Source organism: Charadrius vociferus, unplaced genomic scaffold (genome assembly GCF_000708025.1).
Source record: "Charadrius vociferus isolate BGI_N301 unplaced genomic scaffold, ASM70802v2 scaffold758, whole genome shotgun sequence".
In the NCBI taxonomy this organism is placed as follows: domain Eukaryota; kingdom Metazoa; phylum Chordata; class Aves; order Charadriiformes; family Charadriidae; genus Charadrius; species Charadrius vociferus.
This window is the reverse complement of record NW_009649934.1, coordinates 1,003,016-1,024,297: the sequence shown is the minus strand read 5'-3', so window position 1 is coordinate 1,024,297 and position 21,282 is coordinate 1,003,016. Positions and strand designations below refer to the sequence as shown.

General features: G+C 37.9%; 1 protein-coding gene across 4 annotated transcripts in view; it reads left to right on the top strand.

The window, feature by feature from the left end:
• PBRM1 (polybromo 1) overlaps positions 1 to 21,282 on the top strand; it is a 59,047-nt gene that overhangs the window by 21,933 nt on the left and 15,832 nt on the right. For 3 of the 4 annotated variants that reach the window (XM_009891241.1, XM_009891242.1, XM_009891240.1), the window contains 13 exons: positions 3,790 to 3,931; positions 4,494 to 4,591; positions 7,701 to 7,977; positions 9,064 to 9,169; positions 10,405 to 11,047; positions 11,903 to 12,114; positions 13,222 to 13,407; positions 15,109 to 15,266; positions 16,198 to 16,464; positions 17,842 to 17,987; positions 18,294 to 18,451; positions 19,129 to 19,312; positions 20,515 to 20,725. In XM_009891241.1, coding sequence (XP_009889543.1) covers positions 3,790 to 3,931; positions 4,494 to 4,591; positions 7,701 to 7,977; positions 9,064 to 9,169; positions 10,405 to 11,047; positions 11,903 to 12,114; positions 13,222 to 13,407; positions 15,109 to 15,266; positions 16,198 to 16,464; positions 17,842 to 17,987; positions 18,294 to 18,451; positions 19,129 to 19,312; positions 20,515 to 20,725 — 2,788 coding nt within the window. Of the gene's footprint in view, positions 1 to 3,789; positions 3,932 to 4,493; positions 4,592 to 7,700; positions 7,978 to 9,063; positions 9,170 to 10,404; positions 11,048 to 11,902; positions 12,115 to 13,221; positions 13,414 to 15,108; positions 15,267 to 16,197; positions 16,465 to 17,841; positions 17,988 to 18,293; positions 18,452 to 19,128; positions 19,313 to 20,514; positions 20,726 to 21,282 lie in introns of all 4 variants that reach the window. The other variant, XM_009891243.1, reaches the window with a different exon arrangement.

Genomic DNA, 21,282 nt, shown 5'->3' with positions numbered 1-21,282 from the left:
GAATCAGTGCATGTAGAATGGTGTATTTAAGACTAATGGCAAATTCCTGTGGTTTTTCTGCTTTTTGGTGCTTCTTAGACAGCTGCATTGTAATGTGCGTAGGTCACTGCCGAAATACACACAGATGAAGCTAGTGTGGGATACCAAGGCTATGCAGAGTAAGTGGTGTATTTTTAGGTGAAGCATGTGATTGTGGTGTTCTGGGGTCTGCATGAGCTACCTCTCTGTCTCTGGGAGGAGAGGTATAGCAAGTCCCAGATTTGTTAGTGTCAAGTGACTTGGGATCTGCTGATATGAAGAATCACCAGTTTCTTTTACCATATCATGAAATTGTGCAGGACGAATTTAGAATTCTTTTTTTGTAAAAAGAAAATTATTGCAGGCAGGACATATTCCCGAGAGAAGACCTACTACCTTGCTTGTTCTGCCCGCACTCTGCTTCAGAAGATATGACAAATTCCCCCTTTTCTCAGTTTGATAAAACTGGCACCTAAACATTTGATTGAGCAGGATCAAGATATGTTACTAATAAGTAAATTTGATTTATGGCATCATCATAGATCCTGAACTTACATGTGATAAGGATATAGAGTTGTCTATTGGCTTTAGTATCTCAGGAGGATGGTTGTTGATGTTGAGTTTTTTAGTCAGTGTAATCCTAGATAGTCAGTGGCATTTCAGGGCATTGCTTTTTTCTTCTTCCCTCCCTTTCCCCTTGCCTATACGCTGACATTAATGCAGCTTTAAGTACAGAACAACTCCAAATAAAGAGGAGTAATACAAAGTGATAGTAGGGAAAAACAATTTGAATTGAAGAAGTGGTACTTCAATTTAGATGATGTCCTTTGGGTTACTCTTTCAGAAAGCTGAACCTGGACCTCATGCCGCAGCGATCAGAATACAAACTTGCAATTGTGTAGTTCTGATTTATTAAATTAATTGGAAGACTAGAAACTTCTGCAGTTTTTGTTCTTCCTGCTGTCCAGTCTCTCAAAGCTTGATCCAGTTCTCTAGAAGAAAGCAAACATGCCAGGCCAGAGTTGCACAAGAATGTTTATAAACTACATGCTACTAATATTTAAGCAAAATTTGAGCCAAGAGTTGAAAAGCAGGAATATTGCATTCACATGTGCTTACTTGCAAGAGGATGAACTGCAGAGCAGAGCTTGAGAGGACTTTATCCCAGCTTGGTGGTTATGATGTCTGAAGGACGATTCCATGTCCTCCAGCAGTTGTCTCTATCAGTAAAAAGCATTGAGACATTTTAGACATTTGTCTTGACTATTTAATATTCAAATCTAAGGCAGTTAGGGTAGTCTTCACTTTATTAGACTGTTAGCTAGAGCCTAATTCTGCGAATTTGTCAGTATGGGTTGTCACTTAGAAACAAATGATGACGATGTCATTTATATCCAAGGGGAGAAAAAAAGTCTGTCAGCATTTCTCTCCAGTGCTGCTCCTTAATTTGCTCCCACACAGGACTTGCTTTCTGAAGTTTTTTATGTTCTTAATCTCTAAAGTAGTTTAGCTGACCTGGGTACCTTTTTCTAAGATGCCTTTAGACATCATTTTGGTTTTTCATTAATCCTTTGAAAGTTTGAATCTGTTTTATTAACATCTGTAGTAGCATCACTAAACAGGGAAATTACTACTTGTTTACAGACTTAATTATCCTGTGTGCCTTGACAATGTTGTTAAATAATTCTGTTTTGAAAAAAGTTAAAACTCAGTTTTGATGTTTTTGATAAATACGGGCTTACTAGTTTGGTTTTTTGATGCAAGTTTTTAAGCCTTCCTATTCTATGTTTTCTTGAGTATACTCATAATGATGTATTAGGTTTTGTAACACCAACTAGCGTTCGTGTGCTGAAGTCCTGTAATGGCTTGGCAATATTTTTGTTGAACTACAAGAATTAATTACATACAATTTACTCCACGGATTTTGCTTCCAGATGAGCTGGAGAAGATGTAAGGCCGCCTGTAGTGTTTGTTACCAGACAGTGGCAAGAACATGAAATAGACTCAGTGTTTACATCCTCAGTATTTATGAGTGTATACATCATATGCTAATGGCTTAGGGCAAAATAATCCTGAATTTAATGTTTTTTTTAATTTTGGTTTTGACTTTTTTAACATGGGTCATGTATTTCTTAACATATGCAAATAATGCTTGCTGGTACAAGGTAGAAATGGACACTAACTTTGCCTTTTCTTCATGGCAATTTAATTGGTACCCAAACTCTGGCTTTTGGAGGGGTGTGTGTTTGGTTGCTTTTTTATTATTATTATTATTATTATTTGTATTTTTTACTAATCTAATGACAATTATATTGGTAACTCCTTTTTTTGGAATTGCAGAGTGAATGAAGCTGACAGGAAAACTTTTTGGTGATCTGTTGCTTCAGTCGGGAACGTTAAAAATGGTTTTAAAAATGCATAAAAGTTTGCAAAATACTGAGGTCTTAAAAAAGATACATGAACCTAAAACGGTCACTTTAAATGAGAATGGCAAGAAGGAATTTTCTCCACATCTTACATTCAGGACATTTGTCCAAAATTTTTTTTTGCTTTTCTCATAGTCATTGAGGACACAGTAGTTCATCAGCTCTGAAGGAAATGAAAAAGAAACGTGCCCCATTTCAGTACAGTGCATGCCGCCGCCATCCTGGCAACACGCAGTTATTTGGATGTTTCCTGCGAAATGTATTCCCATCACAACAGCTTTATAGACAACATGTACACTTCTCAGTAGCTTTTAGAGCAGTTAGGTGTGTGCCATGTTTCATCCAACCATGACTTCCTCATCCTTGGCTGACCAGTGAAGAGCCCTGTTTAACACAAGTTGAACGTTGTTACTCTTTGTTCACTGGTTCAGCTGTGAAGTCGTGTTTGGACTAAAAGATATGATATTAAATTTATTTTGTGGTAGTGTTTATGTTCCATCAGGCAAGCTCGTGTTCAGGTAGGTGCTGTGGAAACCAGGCTGGGTTTAAAGGTGGTGAGCAGGTTAAAGGTGGTGCATGGCCAGTGGATGTGACAGGCAAGTGGGTGAGGAAGGAGATGTGGAGGATTGAGTTTTTCAGTTGTGATAGGGTTTGGTGTTTTTGATGTTGCAGGTTACTGTTTTCTGTTGTGGTTAATGAGATGTTGGAAGGCTTAAAAACATCAGCTAGTACTTTACCACTTGTGCAAGGAAATATGAGAAAACACATTAGGTTATCGGCAAACTTAGTGCACTGATTCAGCTGTTTAGCATATGAAAAATGACTTTTTTTTTTGGTCATTAGTCCTTTTCTAACTGTTTTCACGTGAAGTGAGCTTTGCGGGTAGCACCAGTCAGCAACCAGGTGGTTTTAAGAGAAGGCAAAAATTGGAGGGGGTTAAGATGAGAGGTGTTGGGCACTTCTGGTCATTTGCGGCTGTGAGGCGCTAAACTGTCGCCTTGACATCATACGCAGGCCCTACAGGTCACAGCTGAAGCGTACTGGAGTAGTCTCAGCAGGTTGTTCATCTGCCTCGTCTCTACCACATCTCATCTGAGTATGAAAACAAGACTTCAGTCTGACAACTTTCAAGAGGGCAGCTTTCAGAATTATTAAAATCATTCTTTAAGAGGAGATATATTTCCCTAATGTAGTTACAATTGGAAGATGTTACTGCAGCATCAGAAAAAGAAAACACATTCCTGTAATTAGAGCTCTTTGGATATTGATTTATTGGGAAGGTGTTAAAGAACTGTTTTGCAATGTGTAACTTGTGAAATATCTGATTGGTATTTCTTGTTTGCAGAACCAAACTGAAGAACCACGAGTATGAAACTTTAGATCAGTTGGAGGCTGATCTGAACTTGATGTTTGAAAATGCCAAGCGCTACAACGTTCCCAATTCTGCCATCTATAAAAGAGTACTGAAAATGCAGCAGGTTATGCAGGTATGTGGAGTGGAACAGTCAAAATGATATAATTTCATACGTGAATTTGTTTCCCTAACGAATGTTTTTCCAAAATAATTTTTAACGAGACCTGCATTTGCAGTAGTACTTTCTTGCTTAGGGGGAAGTCTGGGAATGAAGAACATCATAGGGTGATTTTTCTTCAGCACACCTGCTGCCTTCTGTGATTTCTTTTGGTCACTTTTATTGCTTACTATGCCTCTTAACCCAATTACGTTGTGAGAAAATTGATGATGTGGGTTTTGTTTTAAGGTTTGCAGGTAATTGGAGGATGCTAAAACACTTGAGATTTCATGAGGTGCTCCAGCTAAGTGCTGCAGTCTGCAAAGGCATTGTTTTCAAATTGATTCCTCAAAATTTTTTTCCGACAGTTAAAAAGAATTATACTTCTATTTTATGATGGCCAACTTGTGTTAAATAAATCACTGTATGGTGGTTTAGTCTCAAAACCTGTGGATGCATCTGAGCGGTTCTGATGTTTAATATTGCTCTGGAAGTGTGCAGCAGTGAGTTTGGCTTCAGGTTTTTCTTCTTTTTTCAGGCAAAGAAGAAGGAACTTGCTAGGAGAGATGATATTGAGGATGGGGACAGCATGATTTCTTCTGCTACATCTGATACTGGAAGCTCAAAAAGGAAAAGGTATGCATTTCTGTAGTTCCTGCAGACCATGACATTGCCACATCTTTTATTTGTTTAAAAGAATATTAAATCATGGGGTTTAGCATTTGTGTAATGATTTGTAGTTCTGAAACTAACCTCATAAAGTGTTCATTCTAATTAATTCAAAATTATTTGCTGACTTTGCTGACTTTATTTTCCTTTTTTGGCCTAGTAGTTGGCAGTTGTCGACATAACTTCAGTAAGTGGCATGGACACTGTAGTTGCACTGAATTAGGTAATTTTGTCAGTGGATTTCAGGATTTTTATTTGTGTTCTGTTTTTTTTCAGCCTGGTGTGGGGACTGTCTTCACGGGTTGTTAGCAGTTATTGCTTCTTTTCCACTACGTCTCCAATATGTGACTATTTATGTAGTTTGGGTAGCAATTTCAGAATATAATTAAAGTCAACACTATAGTTGAATGAATTTTTTGGAAGTTTACAGTATTACTCTACAAATATTTATGCCAGGAGACTTCGCCAAATAAAAATATTTTCATTTTCCATGACCTGAACTCTGCTTGAGTAGTTTTCATCATTAATGTTAGAAGACTGCTTCTCTCTCCCTTCTGAATTTGCACTCTTTGGTTACTTATCTGTCAGCTGCTGGACCAGAAGGTTTTTGAGAAATAGGTAAACTTAGTATGACAGTTTGTTTACGTTACAGTATCCAGAATAATCAAAATTCACAATGATTTAAAATACACTCTTTTAGTGAGCAATAATGATGGTTTATGGAAAGTATCCTGTAACAGTGATAGCTGTTGTGTAATTAATATTAGTGATGCATTTCACTACATGAGCGATAGTTTCTCTAGTCTGCTTGTGGTATTTCAAGTAAGTTACAACTTCTGACAATATTATTGCAATAGTAGCAACTGCCAGTGTCGAACTGTAATTCAGCATCTTTCTTTGGTGTTGCTTATTACCTTCAGCTTCCTGTATTTTATTCCTTTGTTTTGTCAAAGTGATAGCAATTGAGGGGGGAACGGGAGGAAGGGAATGAAATAGAGCAACAGCAAAGAGTCACTTAAGAACAATCAAGCGCAACAGTGTACAGTCATAAAAAAATCTCCAGAGAGAAAATGTTAACATGGATTTAGGAGGTGGTGCTAGGGGCGCTAGGAAGAAGAACAGTAGTGGAATGGTAAGACAGACCACAGTACCAAATGAACATCAGGAAGGAGCAAATTGCAAAAATTGCTAGTTTTATGATCTTCAGATTCAAAGAGAACTACTAACCCAATCAAGCAAGTCAAACTGTCATCAGTGTCCCTTTAACCCTATGTTGCTTTTGATCACCTTGTGCAAGAGAATACTGAAACACTTAAAAGAAAAAAAATCTGTCGGGCCTTGTCATCCAAGAACAGTAAAAGAGAGAAAGTTGTGTTTGTAGGTAAGGGAAGTCAAAATGATTTTATTTTCTTCATGCCTGAAGAGAACCTGAAAATGCTTTTGATGTTGTCAGTTCAGTAGTTGTTACCAGTTTCACTTGCTGAATGACAGGAAGTGAAAGAAGATTGTCAGTGCTTCTGGTAGCAGAAGTGAAGCACTGAGAGAAATTCCAAAATGTTGCTGAAAAAGAAAACTAATAACCTAGGCAAAATTTATCCCATTGGGAAAATAATAGTGACGCAGAAGAAAGTTGTTTGAATGTCCCCTTTTATGTATGGGATGCGTGACCTGAATCTTGAGTATTGGCAGGCCTTTTACTATTTCTGCTTTGGTTTTGCTTTACCTGCTTTCTTTTTTCACTGAACTAAACATTAAAACTTGGAAACATGTTAAACTGTGGAATTTGGAAGCATGCCTCTGTTCTAGCATTGCTCATCTGCTAGTGTGAACAACTAACTAACAGTTTCCAGATAATGCAGAAAAAGGTTTTAACCTATAGAAGATACAGTTTGAATTTTCTTATGTGTGGTGACATTAATTTTCATTAGTTATTTTGTTGACCTCACCAAGGAGCAAGAGGTATCTGAGGCATGAGGCTATGCTGCGTAAGGTATATTTTAAATGTAGGAGAAAAAGATCCAGATAGTGGAAAGTCTTTGATGCAGTTTGGTCTCTAGCGAGTTGTACAGTGCTGTTTTGCACATTCTGCAAATGAAGATAGTTTTTGTTGTTGTCGTTGCAGATAACATAGTCAAAGTTATAACTACCAGAATAAGTCTTACAGAGATTGCAATTGGAAGTTGGTTTAAAAGTGCTTTGTGGAGAGTGCATTTCTAAGAGTGCCACGGTATCTGAGCTGAGATTATATGTTATGAACATAAGCTTTGCTCTCCCATATCTGTTTTGCTTATAGATGATGTAGTATGTGTACAGGGAGCCGTGCATAGCTGTTTTCATGATAAGATGTGTCTTGGTTGTGCTGTCAGATTTCTTGAGACAAGCATAACAGCTACACATAGGACTCCAAAGTTTGTGGCCATTTTCTACCAGGGTTTGCAGTTTTGGTGAAATTCATTGACTTTTGTAACTTCATCTGACTGTGGGTGACAGACATTTAAGCAACTCAGACCCTTCTTTCTACGACATTCTTGATATCCTAATTTTTCTTGTATCTCGTACTGAAGAAGATACAGAATCTCTGAGATAAATAGCTCAAAACTTTGATACTCTGTGTTCAGCAGAGGTAGTCATGAAGATACTGACTGAGGGTTTTTTCCCCTGTTTGCACTAGAACTTGAGATCTTGGATTCAGACTTGATCAGTTGTGACTGATGCGTTCTCTCTGGCGCTGGAAAACGCTTAGGGCTCCTTTTAACCTTTGCACTTTTTAAAACTAGTTATTTGTTTTATTTGGTAGAACACTGAAGCTAGAGATGAATGAGGCAAAAATCATATCTTAAAGTTGTTTCCTGTTTATGTGGCAGACTGTTGGTTATGATGCTGTCATTATTTGCAAATGGACCTATGTTTCTAGTATACTGTCTTAATGTTGAACTTCTCGTGTGTGTGTTTTAGGCAGTTGTGGTTGTTTTCTCATGGTAGAGGATAATGTCATTTTGATACTAGTGTTGAAAGTGGGGAAAAGAGCCCCTGACATTTATTCTTTTCCTTTTTGTTCTTCTCCTTAACCTGATAGTAAAAAGAATATACGAAAGCAACGAATGAAGATCTTATACAACGCAGTTCTGGAAGCTCGAGAACCAGGCACAGGCAGACGGCTATGTGATCTGTTTATGGTTAAGCCATCCAAAAAGGACTATCCAGACTATTATAAAATTATCTTGGAGCCAATGGACTTGAAAATGATAGAACACAACATCCGGAATGATAAGTACATAGGGGAAGAAGCCATGATTGAAGACATGAAGCTCATGTTCCGAAATGCAAGGCATTATAATGAGGAAGGCTCCCAGGTACTGTTTTGATTCTACAGTCACATTTACCTCTCTGCTTCTTTGCAGACGTACAAGTTATGTTAGGATGGTTTAGTTTGGACTATTACTCTCATTATTTATGGTAATTGTTTGCTGAACTAAAATAGAAATATGACTTTTTCTTTCTGCTGAAGTTCTAAATTCTGTCTTTGTAGTTGTATAAACGTGAAATGCAACACGCTCCTTTGCAAAAGTTAGACTTATTTCCTGTTAGCTGAACTTGTTGCTTCACTAAAAGAACATCAGCTGAATGTTTCCTACTATGTTTTAAAAAAATAAGCTGGTTACTAAATTCTCATTATTCATCCTCAGTTAATCATGTGAAGGTGTTTGCCTGTGGTCATCAGCATGTGATTTGGAGCTCACCACCTCTGAGTGTCATAGTTGGAAAGAAACCAGCTTTGTTTTCATGGAAGTGGAGAGTATGGGATATCAGACTAAAAGACCCGACTTGTTTAGCCTGGCAAAAGGAGTCTGAAAGGAATATGCTTTTCGCTTACAAATATATTGTAGGGTGTTTCTATATTGTGATGTTTCTCAGCCAGAAAGCATGATGATGTGAAACAGAGTGGTGATAAGAACCTCCAGCTCCTTCTAATGAGGAACTTGATCAGCTACTGTACAGGACTTTATGATGAGGCTGCATTCACCAGGGTTGGATTTGAAGATCCAGGAGTTCTGTTCTAGTCCTGTCTACCTTGATGGAATCACAATAGTTCAAGAGATCTTTCATTGTTCAGCAGAATGAATTGATGAGGAAGTGGATAAGACAGCTGCACCGTGCCGTTTCCTAGTCTTTGGAATAGAAATGCAGCTTAATTGAATAATTTAATCAAGATTTATATCTCCCTGATGTAGATGGTGTTCATCCGTTCTGCTTACCTGTATAAGTCTGTTGAAGTTGTACATTTGAGAAATAAGCCCTTCTTTTTAGCAAGTATTTGGTTTTGCATTCAGCTTTTTCAAACTTAACATTTAAATGTTTCTTGGGGGCTAGTTCTAAACTAATCTAAACACAGTAAACCTTGTTTTGTTTTGTTTTTTGATTACTTTACCGATTAATAGGTATACAATGATGCCCATATGCTGGAAAAGATCCTTAAAGAAAAAAGGAAAGAACTGGGGCCCCTAGCTGAAGATGATGATGTTGCGTCCCCTAAACTAAAGCTAAGTAAGGCAGCCTCATACATTGCTATGCCTCATTTCAACATTTATGAAAACCCAACAATAGACATTAACAGATCTTTCTTTTAGAATAGAAGACGTGATCTGCAAATTCACACTGACATGCAAAGTAGAATTTTCAGAATCATGACAGCAGTGATGTTTGTATGTGCATATAATAAAATCTAGTTGTTGCATATCGCGTTTTCTAAGAAAAGTAGCTTTGAATGAAGAAAGAAAACTTAAGAATGGTTAGAATTTCTGGCCTGTAGTCACGTGGTATTATCCAGATGTTAGGTGCTGCATTACAGGCTCAGTAACACTTCATTAACAGACTTAATGTGTGCTACTGGGATTGCTTACAAGAAAGGTGCTTCTCAGACTGTGTAAAGCTCTTAATCTGGGATTTCCACAGAATGATAAAAGAAATGTGAGCTTTATTTGGAAAATTATAAAAGGTCATGGAAAACACAGAAGTGAAATTTCCAGCAACGTCTGTTCCTAGAGCTGTTGCCCTTACAGACTTGATTTGCTACTGCTCAAACCTTATGTTGCCCTAGTATGTGTTCAGAACTTAGCAAACTGAGAAGGATAACATTGCACAGAAAGGCTTAAAGTAACTGCACACAGCCCTCTCGAAAATCGAAATGTGCAGCTCTTGGGTAAGGTACAGGTAGTAGAGAACTCACAGGTAGAGTCTATGCAGTACAGTAACAGAGATCCTGAATTAACCAAGAAGCTAATCTGATTGATAATCCCATGGGAGGATTTATTTTACATTTTACCTGTAATAATCCTCTCTAATTTGGCATAAACTTGTCATCAAGGAACCTGATAATATTTAGAATGCTTAATTTTAGTGACATTTTTAACGGCTCTAGAGAGAAATTCACGTAGAGCTAGTAAGACCAAATTGAATTTAGAGGCGTTACTAATAACATTAGGTAGGACAAGATGTTTTCTATGCCTAATTCTGAAGAGACCTTCGCGAGGTGGACCACATAGAAACATATGATTCTGTGTTTGCCAAAAATAATGTTTAAAAAAATTTTCATACAATTATGAAAAATAAAAGAAGCTGCAACTTAGAATGAGCTCCATGTTGTGAATCTTCTGCTCATACCATAAAGTGGTTCTTTACTAAGCAATTCTGCAATGGAAAGGAGATGGATAAAGAAGTGTGCAAGCTCTGTTTTTTTAAGGATTTTTTCTTTTCTTTTTTTTTCCTTTTTATCTGCTTAGGTAGAAAAAGTGGCATTTCTCCTAAAAAATCAAAATACATGACTCCAATGCAACAGAAATTGAATGAGGTGTATGAAGCAGTTAAGAATTACACTGATAAACGAGGCAGGCGACTGAGCGCCATCTTCTTGAGGCTGCCATCTCGGTCTGAACTTCCTGACTATTATGTGACCATCAAAAAGCCTGTTGACATGGAAAAGATCAGAAGTCATATGATGGCAAATAAATACCAGGATATTGATTCCATGGTAGAAGACTTTGTAATGATGTTCAATAACGCTTGCACATATAACGAGCCAGAATCTTTGATTTATAAAGATGCCCTGGTCCTGCATAAAGTTTTGCTTGAAACTCGGAGAGAGATAGAAGGAGATGAGGATTCTCATGTGCCCAATGTCACTTTGCTGATTCAGGAACTTATCCATAACCTTTTTGTATCTGTTATGAGCCACCAGGATGATGAGGGCAGGTGCTACAGCGACTCCTTAGCTGAGATTCCAGCTGTTGATCCCAACTTCCCAAATAAACCTCCTCTGACTTTTGATATTATCCGAAAAAATGTTGAAAATAATCGCTATAGAAGATTGGACTTGTTCCAGGAGAATATGTTTGAGGTACTGGAGAGAGCGAGGAGAATGAACAGGTGAGTGAAACCATATTTTTCAGGTATCATTTGTCTTATCACATGAGTTTTGCATCTTAATTTCAGACAAAGGCTGAAGTTTTTTTAAGGTGTTTGCTTTCCTTGATATGGGTCTTTAGAAAACTAAACCTAAAAAACTGTCAGGTCTTCAGTGGAATGTATGCTTTCATTTATAAACAAGGAGATAATTTTGATGTTAGTCCTCCAAAGGCACGCCTCATGAAAACCAGGTTTGTGCTAACTTTCAAATTGAAAAAACAAAGAGGAGGAGCTGTTCGTTAACTGCTTGACTGGTGGATTACTCTTGTGGAGCAATCACGGTTGTATAAGTCATGGTAATATTGTGCAAAAACTATGAACACTTGCAACTTCTTTCAGTGTTCTGCTTGAATTAGGTAGAGTACTTGGGGATGTACAAGTGAGATCTTGACTCTGAAGGAGAGGAGGTAAAAAATGTTATTAAAACATCATCTAACAGGAGTATGGGTAGTTCAAATAAGGCAGTTTTGTTGGTAAAAATGTTATTAAGTTTTCAGAAGTTAACAGATTGTAGAGGTCCAGTGGCAAGTAGTTTTGGTCGCAACTAGTTACCTTTGATTTTTCTGGTATTTCAGGACTATTGTATACAAAAATACTCTTTTAGGTAAGTTATAATACAAACTGACAGCAGAATAGCAGGTGGAGCATGACTTGCCAGTGTCTGTTGCTGCTTGTTATGAGTAAGCACAGAAATCTGTTGGTAGAGTGAAGCTTTAGTTTTATCACAAAGTGTGGTGATTGATGGCTATGTGTTTAGGATCCTGTTTGACTCTGCACAAACTATGTTTCTACCCTATTGTATGTATTTTTGTACAGGACTGATTCAGAGATTTACGAGGATGCGGTCGAACTTCAGCAGTTCTTTATTAAAATTCGAGATGAACTTTGTAAGAATGGAGAGATTCTTCTGTCACCTGCTCTCAGCTATACCACCAAGCATCTTCACAACGATGTAGAAAAGGAAAAGAAGGAAAAGCTGCCCAAAGAAATAGAGGAGGATAAGCTCAAAAGAGAGGAAGAGAAGAGAGGTAGCTACTTGCTTTTCATTCCTTTTAAATGTAATAATTGAAGAAAATGTACCTGTGCATATGATGTAGGCTCTGCTGTTGCTGCAGCGTCACCTGCTGAAGGGACCTTAATAATCTGGCTGCCCACCAGAAAGCTGAGAGATTATTTTTTTTTTTAATCTTTATCAACCATGCTAGATAGCTTTAAGAAAGAGATGTAGGTACTTACTAACCCTGTGTAAACTCTTTAATCAGAACATATTGGGGTACCATTAGTCTTATTTCAAGGCTATTATAAAAGAAAACAGTATTTTTTTTACTGTAGCATTCTGCTGATAATAAACTTAGCAGTGGCTGTTCCAATTGACCTTTTAGTCATTTCCTTTTTGACAAATACTGGTTTCTTGATGTGCTGATGGTGTTGTCTATGATCAGGCTTTTAACACTGAAATGGTATTTAAGTAAGCCGTTTGTGTTTCTTACTTGGCTACTGTGAATGTGAAGAAGAATGGGCTTGCACTATTTTCTAGGGCAAGAAACCTACTGAGAAGGTCCTTTGTGTTTCACAGTTCCTGGCTGTTGCTCTCCATATAATTGTTGTGAAGCATGTCGAGGGGAATGAATAAAGCTTTTGAATTGCTCCTTTCCACAGATGGGAGCAGAGCTATTAGCTTTTTGTCCTTGAATTGTTCTTCTTCTAACATGGTTCATCTTCCCACATATCACTAATGTCAGGAGCAGTGAAGTCTGGTTGCTCCAACCAGGTTCAGGATTATAAGGTATCACAGCTGTGATGTCCTTTTTCGGTCTTCCTTTGAGAACTGGCCTTCTGAAGGCTTCTGAGCTCAGTGCTGTCATTCAGTTCCTCTTCACTCTGGGAGGGCTCAATAAAATTCAACTGAGGAAAGAAAACCCAACCTTTAACAGCACCAGTAGCACCGGTAGCAGAAGGGCTAGCAGCACAAAGCATGCTTAAACCCTTCCTTCATGCTGGATGTCAGTGACAGGGACGCATCGGGTATCATGTGGCACTTTGCACTCAGCAAAGGATGAAGGCATTCATGTCAGCAATCGACTAATGTGGAAATGTTGCATTACTAACATCTATTTTTCCCTTCCTGAAATAAGAAGCTGAAAAGAGTGAAGATTCGTCTGGATCAGCTGGGCTGTCAAGCTTGCATCGGACCTACAGCCAGGATTGCAGCTTCAAGAACAGCATGTACCATGTAGGAGACTACGTGTATGTGGAGCCTGCTGAAGCCAACTTGCAACCTCACATCGTCTGTATTGAGAGGCTGTGGGAAGATTCAGCTGGTAAGGGTGTCTTTGCTATAGGAAAACGATGTGGTGAAACTTGGTTTTATTACTATTTAAAACTTCCAATTTGAGCTTTTTCTGTGTAGGTGTCATTTATTTTATTTGCAGAAATGTGTGTGGACTGTGAGTATCTTCCCTGTTTCTGAGTTGCTTTGTTCCAAATAATACTGCAAATACAATGTTCTTGGATCAGCACACCTTTTTTTGTTGTTCATCTCTACCTACCCTCAAATTGTAAGCATCCCAGAGAACAGGCTCTTCCAAGTGGGATGGGCTCCTTGTAATTTAGGCGCAGAAGAACACATGGGGTTTTTCTGTGCTGAGAAATCTGAACCAAAGTTTGAGCACACTTAACTGCAAATGTTCCATAGAACAACTCAGTTTCAGAACTTGAATTTGTTAAATTTCAGAATTGAGCTGAATCTTGCATTTCCTAGGCCAAATCAAGCCATAACAAGTACTGTTTTGTTTTTCCTCATCAGTGATGCCTTCTGTTTGCAGCAGGTACTTCTCTTAAGTGTAAGTAATGCTAGAGATATGGCAAGAGTATCAGATAAGCATGGTGCACTCTCAGCAATCCTGGAAAGTACAGTTGCTGAGTACCACAGTGGGCTATAGTTGAGTTAAGCATTTTGGTTGCACTTTTTTTTTAAAGGGATAGTGTGTTACAAGGACAGATTAAAAAGGCTGTAACTTTTAAATTTGGAGAGGAGAAATGTAAGGCATGTTATAATTAAGGTTTGCAAAATCATGAAGTTGGTAAAGAAGATGAAGGCAGAAATATTGTTTAACAAATTCAGCAGTACTAGAGTTCAAGGGCACTCATTGACACTAAAAAAACCACATTAAAACCCGTGAAAGTGTTTGGCTTTTCAAAACAGTGGTTGGTGAGCCTTCTGGCTTCCCCAGGAGCTTGTGGAGGCAGATTATGTCAGCAAGCTTAAAAACGGGTCAGACAAGTCCATGTACAACAGGTCTAAACCAAATGATAAAGGGAATAACTAGCAAATAATTGTCGGATAAAGAGAATAGCTCTCTAACACTCCTAATGCAGAAGGAGTGGAATGAGTTACGGCCAAGGTCAAATGTGTTCTCCTAATAGCCCATCCTGCTCACTCAGTTGGATGCAGTGTATTTGGGTAGATGGACAGTTGGTCAGTTGGATGTTTCGTATGTTTATTTGTCTGTGATGGAGAAAGCGAATGGCACTTTTTATTCTGGTTTCGTCTACAGATTGCAGATTTTCATTGATTTAGAAAAATAGTACATATTTGTCACAACCTCCAGAGAGGCTGTGGAATCTCCTTCTCTGGAGATAGTAAAAACACACCTGGATGCATTCCTGTCCAGCTTGCCGTAGGTGAACCTGCTTTGGCAGGGGGGTTGGACTAGGTGATTTATTTTGCTGAGTCAGGTTTTACTGGGGAAAAAACAATTGGCAGGCTTTTTAAGCAACCTAAGCAACAGTTAAGGAATCTTATAGAATAGAATCATAGAATCATCTAGGTTGGAAGTGACTTTTAAGATTATAGAGTCTTGTCCTGGTTTAGAACAGTTTATTGTCAGTATAAATGACTACACGCGTATTTGATTAATCAATCAATCTATAGTTGTTTTTTCTTGCTCATGCACTAGAGAATATCCTGTTTTACATCTTTATCTATTTCTTTCTCCCTTTTTTGTTTCTTTTTTTTAAAGGAGAGAAGTGGCTCTACGGGTGTTGGTTTTATCGACCAAATGAAACGTTTCATCTTGCAACACGAAAATTCTTGGAGAAAGAAGTTTTTAAAAGTGACTATTACAATAAAGTTCCTGTTAGCAAAATTTTAGGCAAATGTGTGGTCATGTTTGTCAAGGTGAGAGACTATTCAGACTAGTTTGTTAAGCAAATAATATGTTCTCTGCTATTTTCTTGAAGAGCTGTAGGTGTTCTAACATAGAGACATTCTACTAATACTTAAATAAAATAGGACTTGCTCCTGTGTACTGTTTGTATTCTTCATTTGCTTCATGAGATATGTCGTTCATCCAAATGGTGATGTTTCCCGGTGCCAGTTGGTTTGTAGAATCATATGCTTATTACATAATTAGCGAACTGATTTTTTTAGAGCATGTAGTAGAGAAATTGCAGGTAATTTCTTAGATGTTCCCTAAAAAGGATGTAGATTTAGGTTTGGTACAGAGAGAGACTTGAATGGCTTGGTAAGAGGATGAAGTCTTTCATCTATATTTCAACTTTGATTCCACATCATCCTTGCGCTGAGGATTTTTGGCTCGTTTGCAACATACCTATCTCAGCCACTTTTTTGAAGGTGGTGTGTTTGTATGGAACGAAGTGCTACAGCTGCTGAGTACATGAATGGGTATCACAGTCCCATATCAATGAGCATGGAGCTTACTCCCCCCGCCCCCAAACTTTGTGGTTGTGTTTTCTTTCCAAGTCAAAGCTCAGAAGTCTTGTAAAGGTGGTTTTAGACTGCAGATCTTGGACTTGTTAATGCACCGGTTTGGTAAATGAATAAAACCAAACTTTTCTTACATGGTAACCTGTACTGAATTGAGCTTCTTCTCTAAGAGTGGGATTTCTTGTTTGCTTTTAATTTTTAGTAAAATTGGGATGTCAGACTGGAAGAAAAGAACTCAGCAGAAGGGCTTTATTAGTCTAAAAGTGTTTCTGATAGAAACGTAGGAAAATAAAAAAGGAAGCATGAGGGGAAGTTCACTATGTGTCTGTGGGGGTTGTGTCTGTGTTGGTGAAAGATTTCATATTTTTTCTTCAATCTGCAGGAGTATTTTAAATTGTGTCCCGAGAACTTCAGAGATGAGGATGTCTATGTCTGTGAGTCACGTTATTCTGCAAAGACTAAATCTTTTAAGAAGATTAAACTGTGGACTATGCCTGTAAGCTCTGTAAGATTTGTCCCACGAGATGTGCCCCTGCCTGTGGTCCGTGTTGCTTCTGTGTTTGCTAATGCAGACAAAGTGGATGAGGAGAAACACGCTGAAACATTGGAGGACAGTAAGGTGGGAGAAGGTATCCTTCATCTTGAAAAGGTATGTAAGATAACAAGGGGAACATCAATTTTGTTTCACAGATAAAGAATGACAAATTGTGAGCCATCACAACTGGGTTTCACAGCATCCAGACACAATAAAATATAAATACATATGATGTTTCTGTTATAAATTGTTCTACAAGCTTGTAAATAAATACAAACAAAATTTAAATAGACTAAACAGAAAATAAACTGTGTACATATTTGCTGGGTTCTACAAATGTTTTCTTGTGATCATGTGAAGGGGTTGGCTTGTTTGGGTTTTTTTTTTTACCACTTTTGAAAAGAAAATTACACTTTAAAGCTTGCCTTAAGCTTAAAGAATCAGTAGAACTAAAAGTCTGATTTTAGTTCATGGCAGTGCTGAAATGCTTTATTATGTAGTATTTCACTAAAATAGTCAGTAGCTAGGCAGCAGTATGGGATACATAATATTCTGCTGTTTGTGTTTATGGTTGATAACTGAGCCTGTTATTGTTGAAATACTTAAGAATATTTCTGTCCAACATACTGGGTAAAATGTTTTATTTTATTGTAGAGTCACAAAAGAAAGAAATTTAAATAAATGTATTAAATTCCATTAAATTAAATTTACCTAAAATACATTTAGAGCCATAAAAAAAATAAACTTAGAGTCATAAAATAGATTCACTTTACATTGAGTTCTCTAACAGAACCTCAGAATACCCAGCACGCTCATTGTCAGCTGTAATCAGACGTTTAGTATATAATACTGTATTTATTCACGTCATGACAAAAGAAGGAATTACTTCTACTGAGAGTATGAAGACTTTTCCTTCCGCACCTTGGGGAGATAGCTTGTGTTTCATTGGCTTTTGGAAATCCTAGACTAAAATATCAAATGAGGCACAATGTAAGTTTCGACTAAAAAGTAAGAAATTGAATAGGGCAAATGGTTTGAATTAGCAAGCAATACATGGAATATTTGTATCATTTTATGTGAGAGTTGAATCATTAAATTTCTGTGTATGTTAACTTGGCCGTAGACTCAATACTTGCCTCCTAAGCAAGTGCTTTAAAAGTGCTTATTGTGCTTTAAAACAAACAAACCATCAGAATAAGCTGACAAGGCTTGGCTTAGCCAGTTAACTTTGAAGCAGTAGAACAAAAGAGGACCTGTAAATTAATGTTCTGGCAAAATTACAGCTTTGTGGAATAGGGCAGCTTGCGACATGCATGGAGTGTAACTTTGGTGGTGGTCTTTCATTTTTAAATTTCCAGGCCACTCACTTTCACAAATACAGTTCTGTTCAGTGTTTACATGTTAAAGTCTTTCACTTGCACCTGGCATCTTTTTATTTATGTGTTTGGTTTTCCTTCTTCCACAAGTTTCTAAATGCATATTCTTGTGCAGGACAAAGAAGATGTTCCGGTAGAAATGTCCAATGGAGAACCTGGTTGCCATTACTTTGAACAGCTCTGCTACAATGATATGTGGCTTAAGGTTGGGGACTGCGTCTTCATAAAATCACATGGGTTAGTGCGACCTCGGGTAGGAAGGTAGGTGCAACTTCTTTATTTGCAGTTTGTGTCTATAAAAATAACTTGGACAAAAGACGGGGTTGTTGCAAAAAAGTGTAAAAGAGGATGGGAAAAAACTTCTGAATGAAGCTAATGTTACAAGCTCTTAATAGATTGAGGTAGAAGTTTAACCGCCTTATAAAAAGGTGATAGAGTTGTACAGTTGAAATAGGCTGTTCTTCTCCACTCGTTTGTTCAGTCTTCCTGAACAACCTAGTGTGTCCAGCCGTCTCATTTAGGAGGGACGGCCTTTCATTTATGTCAGTGGTTTGGTTTTCTTTCCAGAATTGAAAAGATGTGGGTGCGAGATGGAGCTGCGTATTTCTTTGGTCCAATCTTTATACATCCTGAAGAAACTGAACATGAGCCAACTAAAATGTTCTACAAGAAGGAAGTGTTTTTGAGTAACTTGGAGGAGACCTGTCCGATGACTTGCATCTTGGGTAATTATTAACAACTTTAAATACAATGGGCACTCTTTCTTTTCCTGTACCATCTGAAGTGATTTATACCTATGCGTAGGCTTGATTCCAAGTACATTTTTTTCAGTTGAGTCAGGGAGGAGAGAGACTATTCAGTCCATTTCTAATATGCATTCCTGTCTTTGGGACCTGCAGTGAGAATTTTCACTATAAGGAAGCTTTCTTGCAATAAGGGAATTACATGTATGATATCAAAGTGAACGTTGTCTGCAGCCAGACAACAGAAAACTCTGTTGGTTTTGCTTGTTAATGCAATTATTCTAGTATGTTTTACCTGGAAAGTTGGTCCAGAATGAGGTTGAAATTCAGTTTGTGGCATAAGATGATGACTATGTACTTTGTTTTTGTAGTTATGATGCTGCGCTAAATATAGTTAACTGACTAGCAATCATGGAGTTTTGTTATTTTGGAGGTTTTCTTGTTCTTTAAAAAAATCAAAAAAGCTGCATTAAGTTCATCTAGGTTTCTAGTGAGTGGTGTTATTTAATAGCGATATCGATCGGTGTATTTTCCGTAGTTGGGCCAAATACTGGGAATCTTCCGGACTTACGAGACTGGCAAAAACTTGAGTTTCCACACTTTTTGTAAAATGCCTGCAAGTGTTGCTGCTTTCTTACCCAGCTCTTTCATTTCTGCAGGAAAGTGTGCTGTTCTGTCGTTCAAAGACTTCCTCTCCTGCAGACCAACAGAAATCTCTGAAAATGATGTTTTTCTTTGTGAGAGCCGCTACAACGAAAGTGACAAACAAATGAAGAAATTCAAGGGGCTGAAGAGATTTTCACTCTCTGCAAAAGTTGTAGACGATGAAATATATTATTTTAGGTAAAAATGTGATGGGAATGCGACGGTCACCTGAACACTCCTCTGTGTTGTGGTAGACTGACCCTGGTGGGCAGCAAAGCCCCCACCTAGCCACTTGCTCACTCTCCCCCAGCAGGATCAGGGAGAGAATCGGAAGGGCAAAAAGAAGAAAAACTCTTGGGTCAAGATAAGGACAGTTTAATAAGTGAAGCAAAGCTGCACATGCAAACAAAGCAAAATAAGGAATTAATTCACTACTTTCCATCATCAGGCAGATGTTTAGCTGCTTCCTGGAGACCAGGGCCTCAGCATGCATAATGGTTGCCTGGAAAGACAAATGCCATAACCCTGACTGTGCCCCTGCCTCCTCCTTTCCCCCAGCTTTTATTGCCGAGTGTGATGTCATATTGTATGGAATATCCCTTTGGTCTGTTTGGGTCAGCTGTCCTGGTTATATCCCCTCCCAGCGTCTTGCCCACCCCAGCCTACTTGCTGGGGGGCAGAGTGGGAAAAAGAAAAGGCCTTGACGGTGCCAACTGTTCATCAATAACTACAACATCGCGGTGTTATCAACACTGTCGTGGTCACAAATCCAAAGCACAGCACCATACGGGTTACTGTGCAAAAAATCACCTCCAGCCAGACCCACTATGTACACAAAAGTCATAGTTGTAGGAGAAGATGAACTTTGACTAACTACACGTCTTTTCATGGTTTTAATACCAGTGGATGTTTTCTTTTTCTTCTCCTGACTTTAGTAAAAGTCGTTACATTATCAGATTGGTAAATTCTCTTGGAAGTTGTTAAAATACTTCAGTCCTCATTACGGGTAACAAATAGCTTTCCAGTTGGTGGATCTTGATATTAAAAATATTAAGTTCTAACTTAAGTAAAATGTAAAATCTAAGGAAGATGTGGTTTTAACTGCTTTCTGTTGCAGAAATGAAGTATTTGTTGCATCGAAATCACCTTCTAACTCATAAAAAAACCCAACAAAACCCCTTTAAACAAGTGACTAAAATGAAACACTGTCCATGGACATGTAATGGTTTCTGCTCAGTGTTCTGAAAGGAAGCACAAACGTATCCTGAGTCAACATTGTTTCCATGTTGGTCAGGGATAAAGGAAGAAAAGTTGGTTTTCTCTTAAAAAAATATATGCTGTCTCCTGTAAAGTATGAGTGTATTCTCATCTGCTTTTTGTCTTCCTCCTCCATGTTTCAGAAAACCCATAGTTCCTCAGAAGGAACCATCTCCACTACTGGAAAAGAAGATTCAGCAGCTGGAAGCAAAATTTGCTGAGTTGGAAGGAGGCGATGAGGACATGGAAGAGATGGGAGAAGAGGAAGGTGATATGACTGAGACACCTTCTATGCCTCAGCTTCAGACTCCGTTAGCTAGTGAATTGGATATAATGCCTTATACTCCACCACAGGTAAGGATCTTCCTAGAAAAAACTTTAAACCTTTATATTCTGCATTCTTTCCCCAACCCAAATAAACAGATAAACAGTAATGTTTTGTCATACACACAGAAGAGATTTATACTTCAGTTTACAAGTCTCTGGAATAAATGACATGAAACAGTTTTGGCATATCCAATATGATATCCAGGTGATAATATTTAAGTCCATTAAAGTACTTTTAAAGGAAATCATTCGGTTGAGGAAAATCTAGGGTACATTTTTGTATGATACGTTAACGTTATTTCCAATTAGTAGGTTTTCTATGACACTTGTTCAGAAATATCATGTCCGTATGTTAGATATGAAGTTGGGATGTAAGTGATTAATTGTAATTCTCAATTTACCCAATGCACATTTTTAAGCTTTTTCTTAAATTTTGAAAAAAGCTACCATTTTGGGTGGTATGGTTTTGCTACATTTTTAGAAAATGCTGTGTGTCATCCTCGAAGGGGGAAAAAACAAATCACTTTTTTAGTATTGAGTTAGCTTTCCTACTTGGAAATAAGAACTTGTTAAAAAAGTTAGAA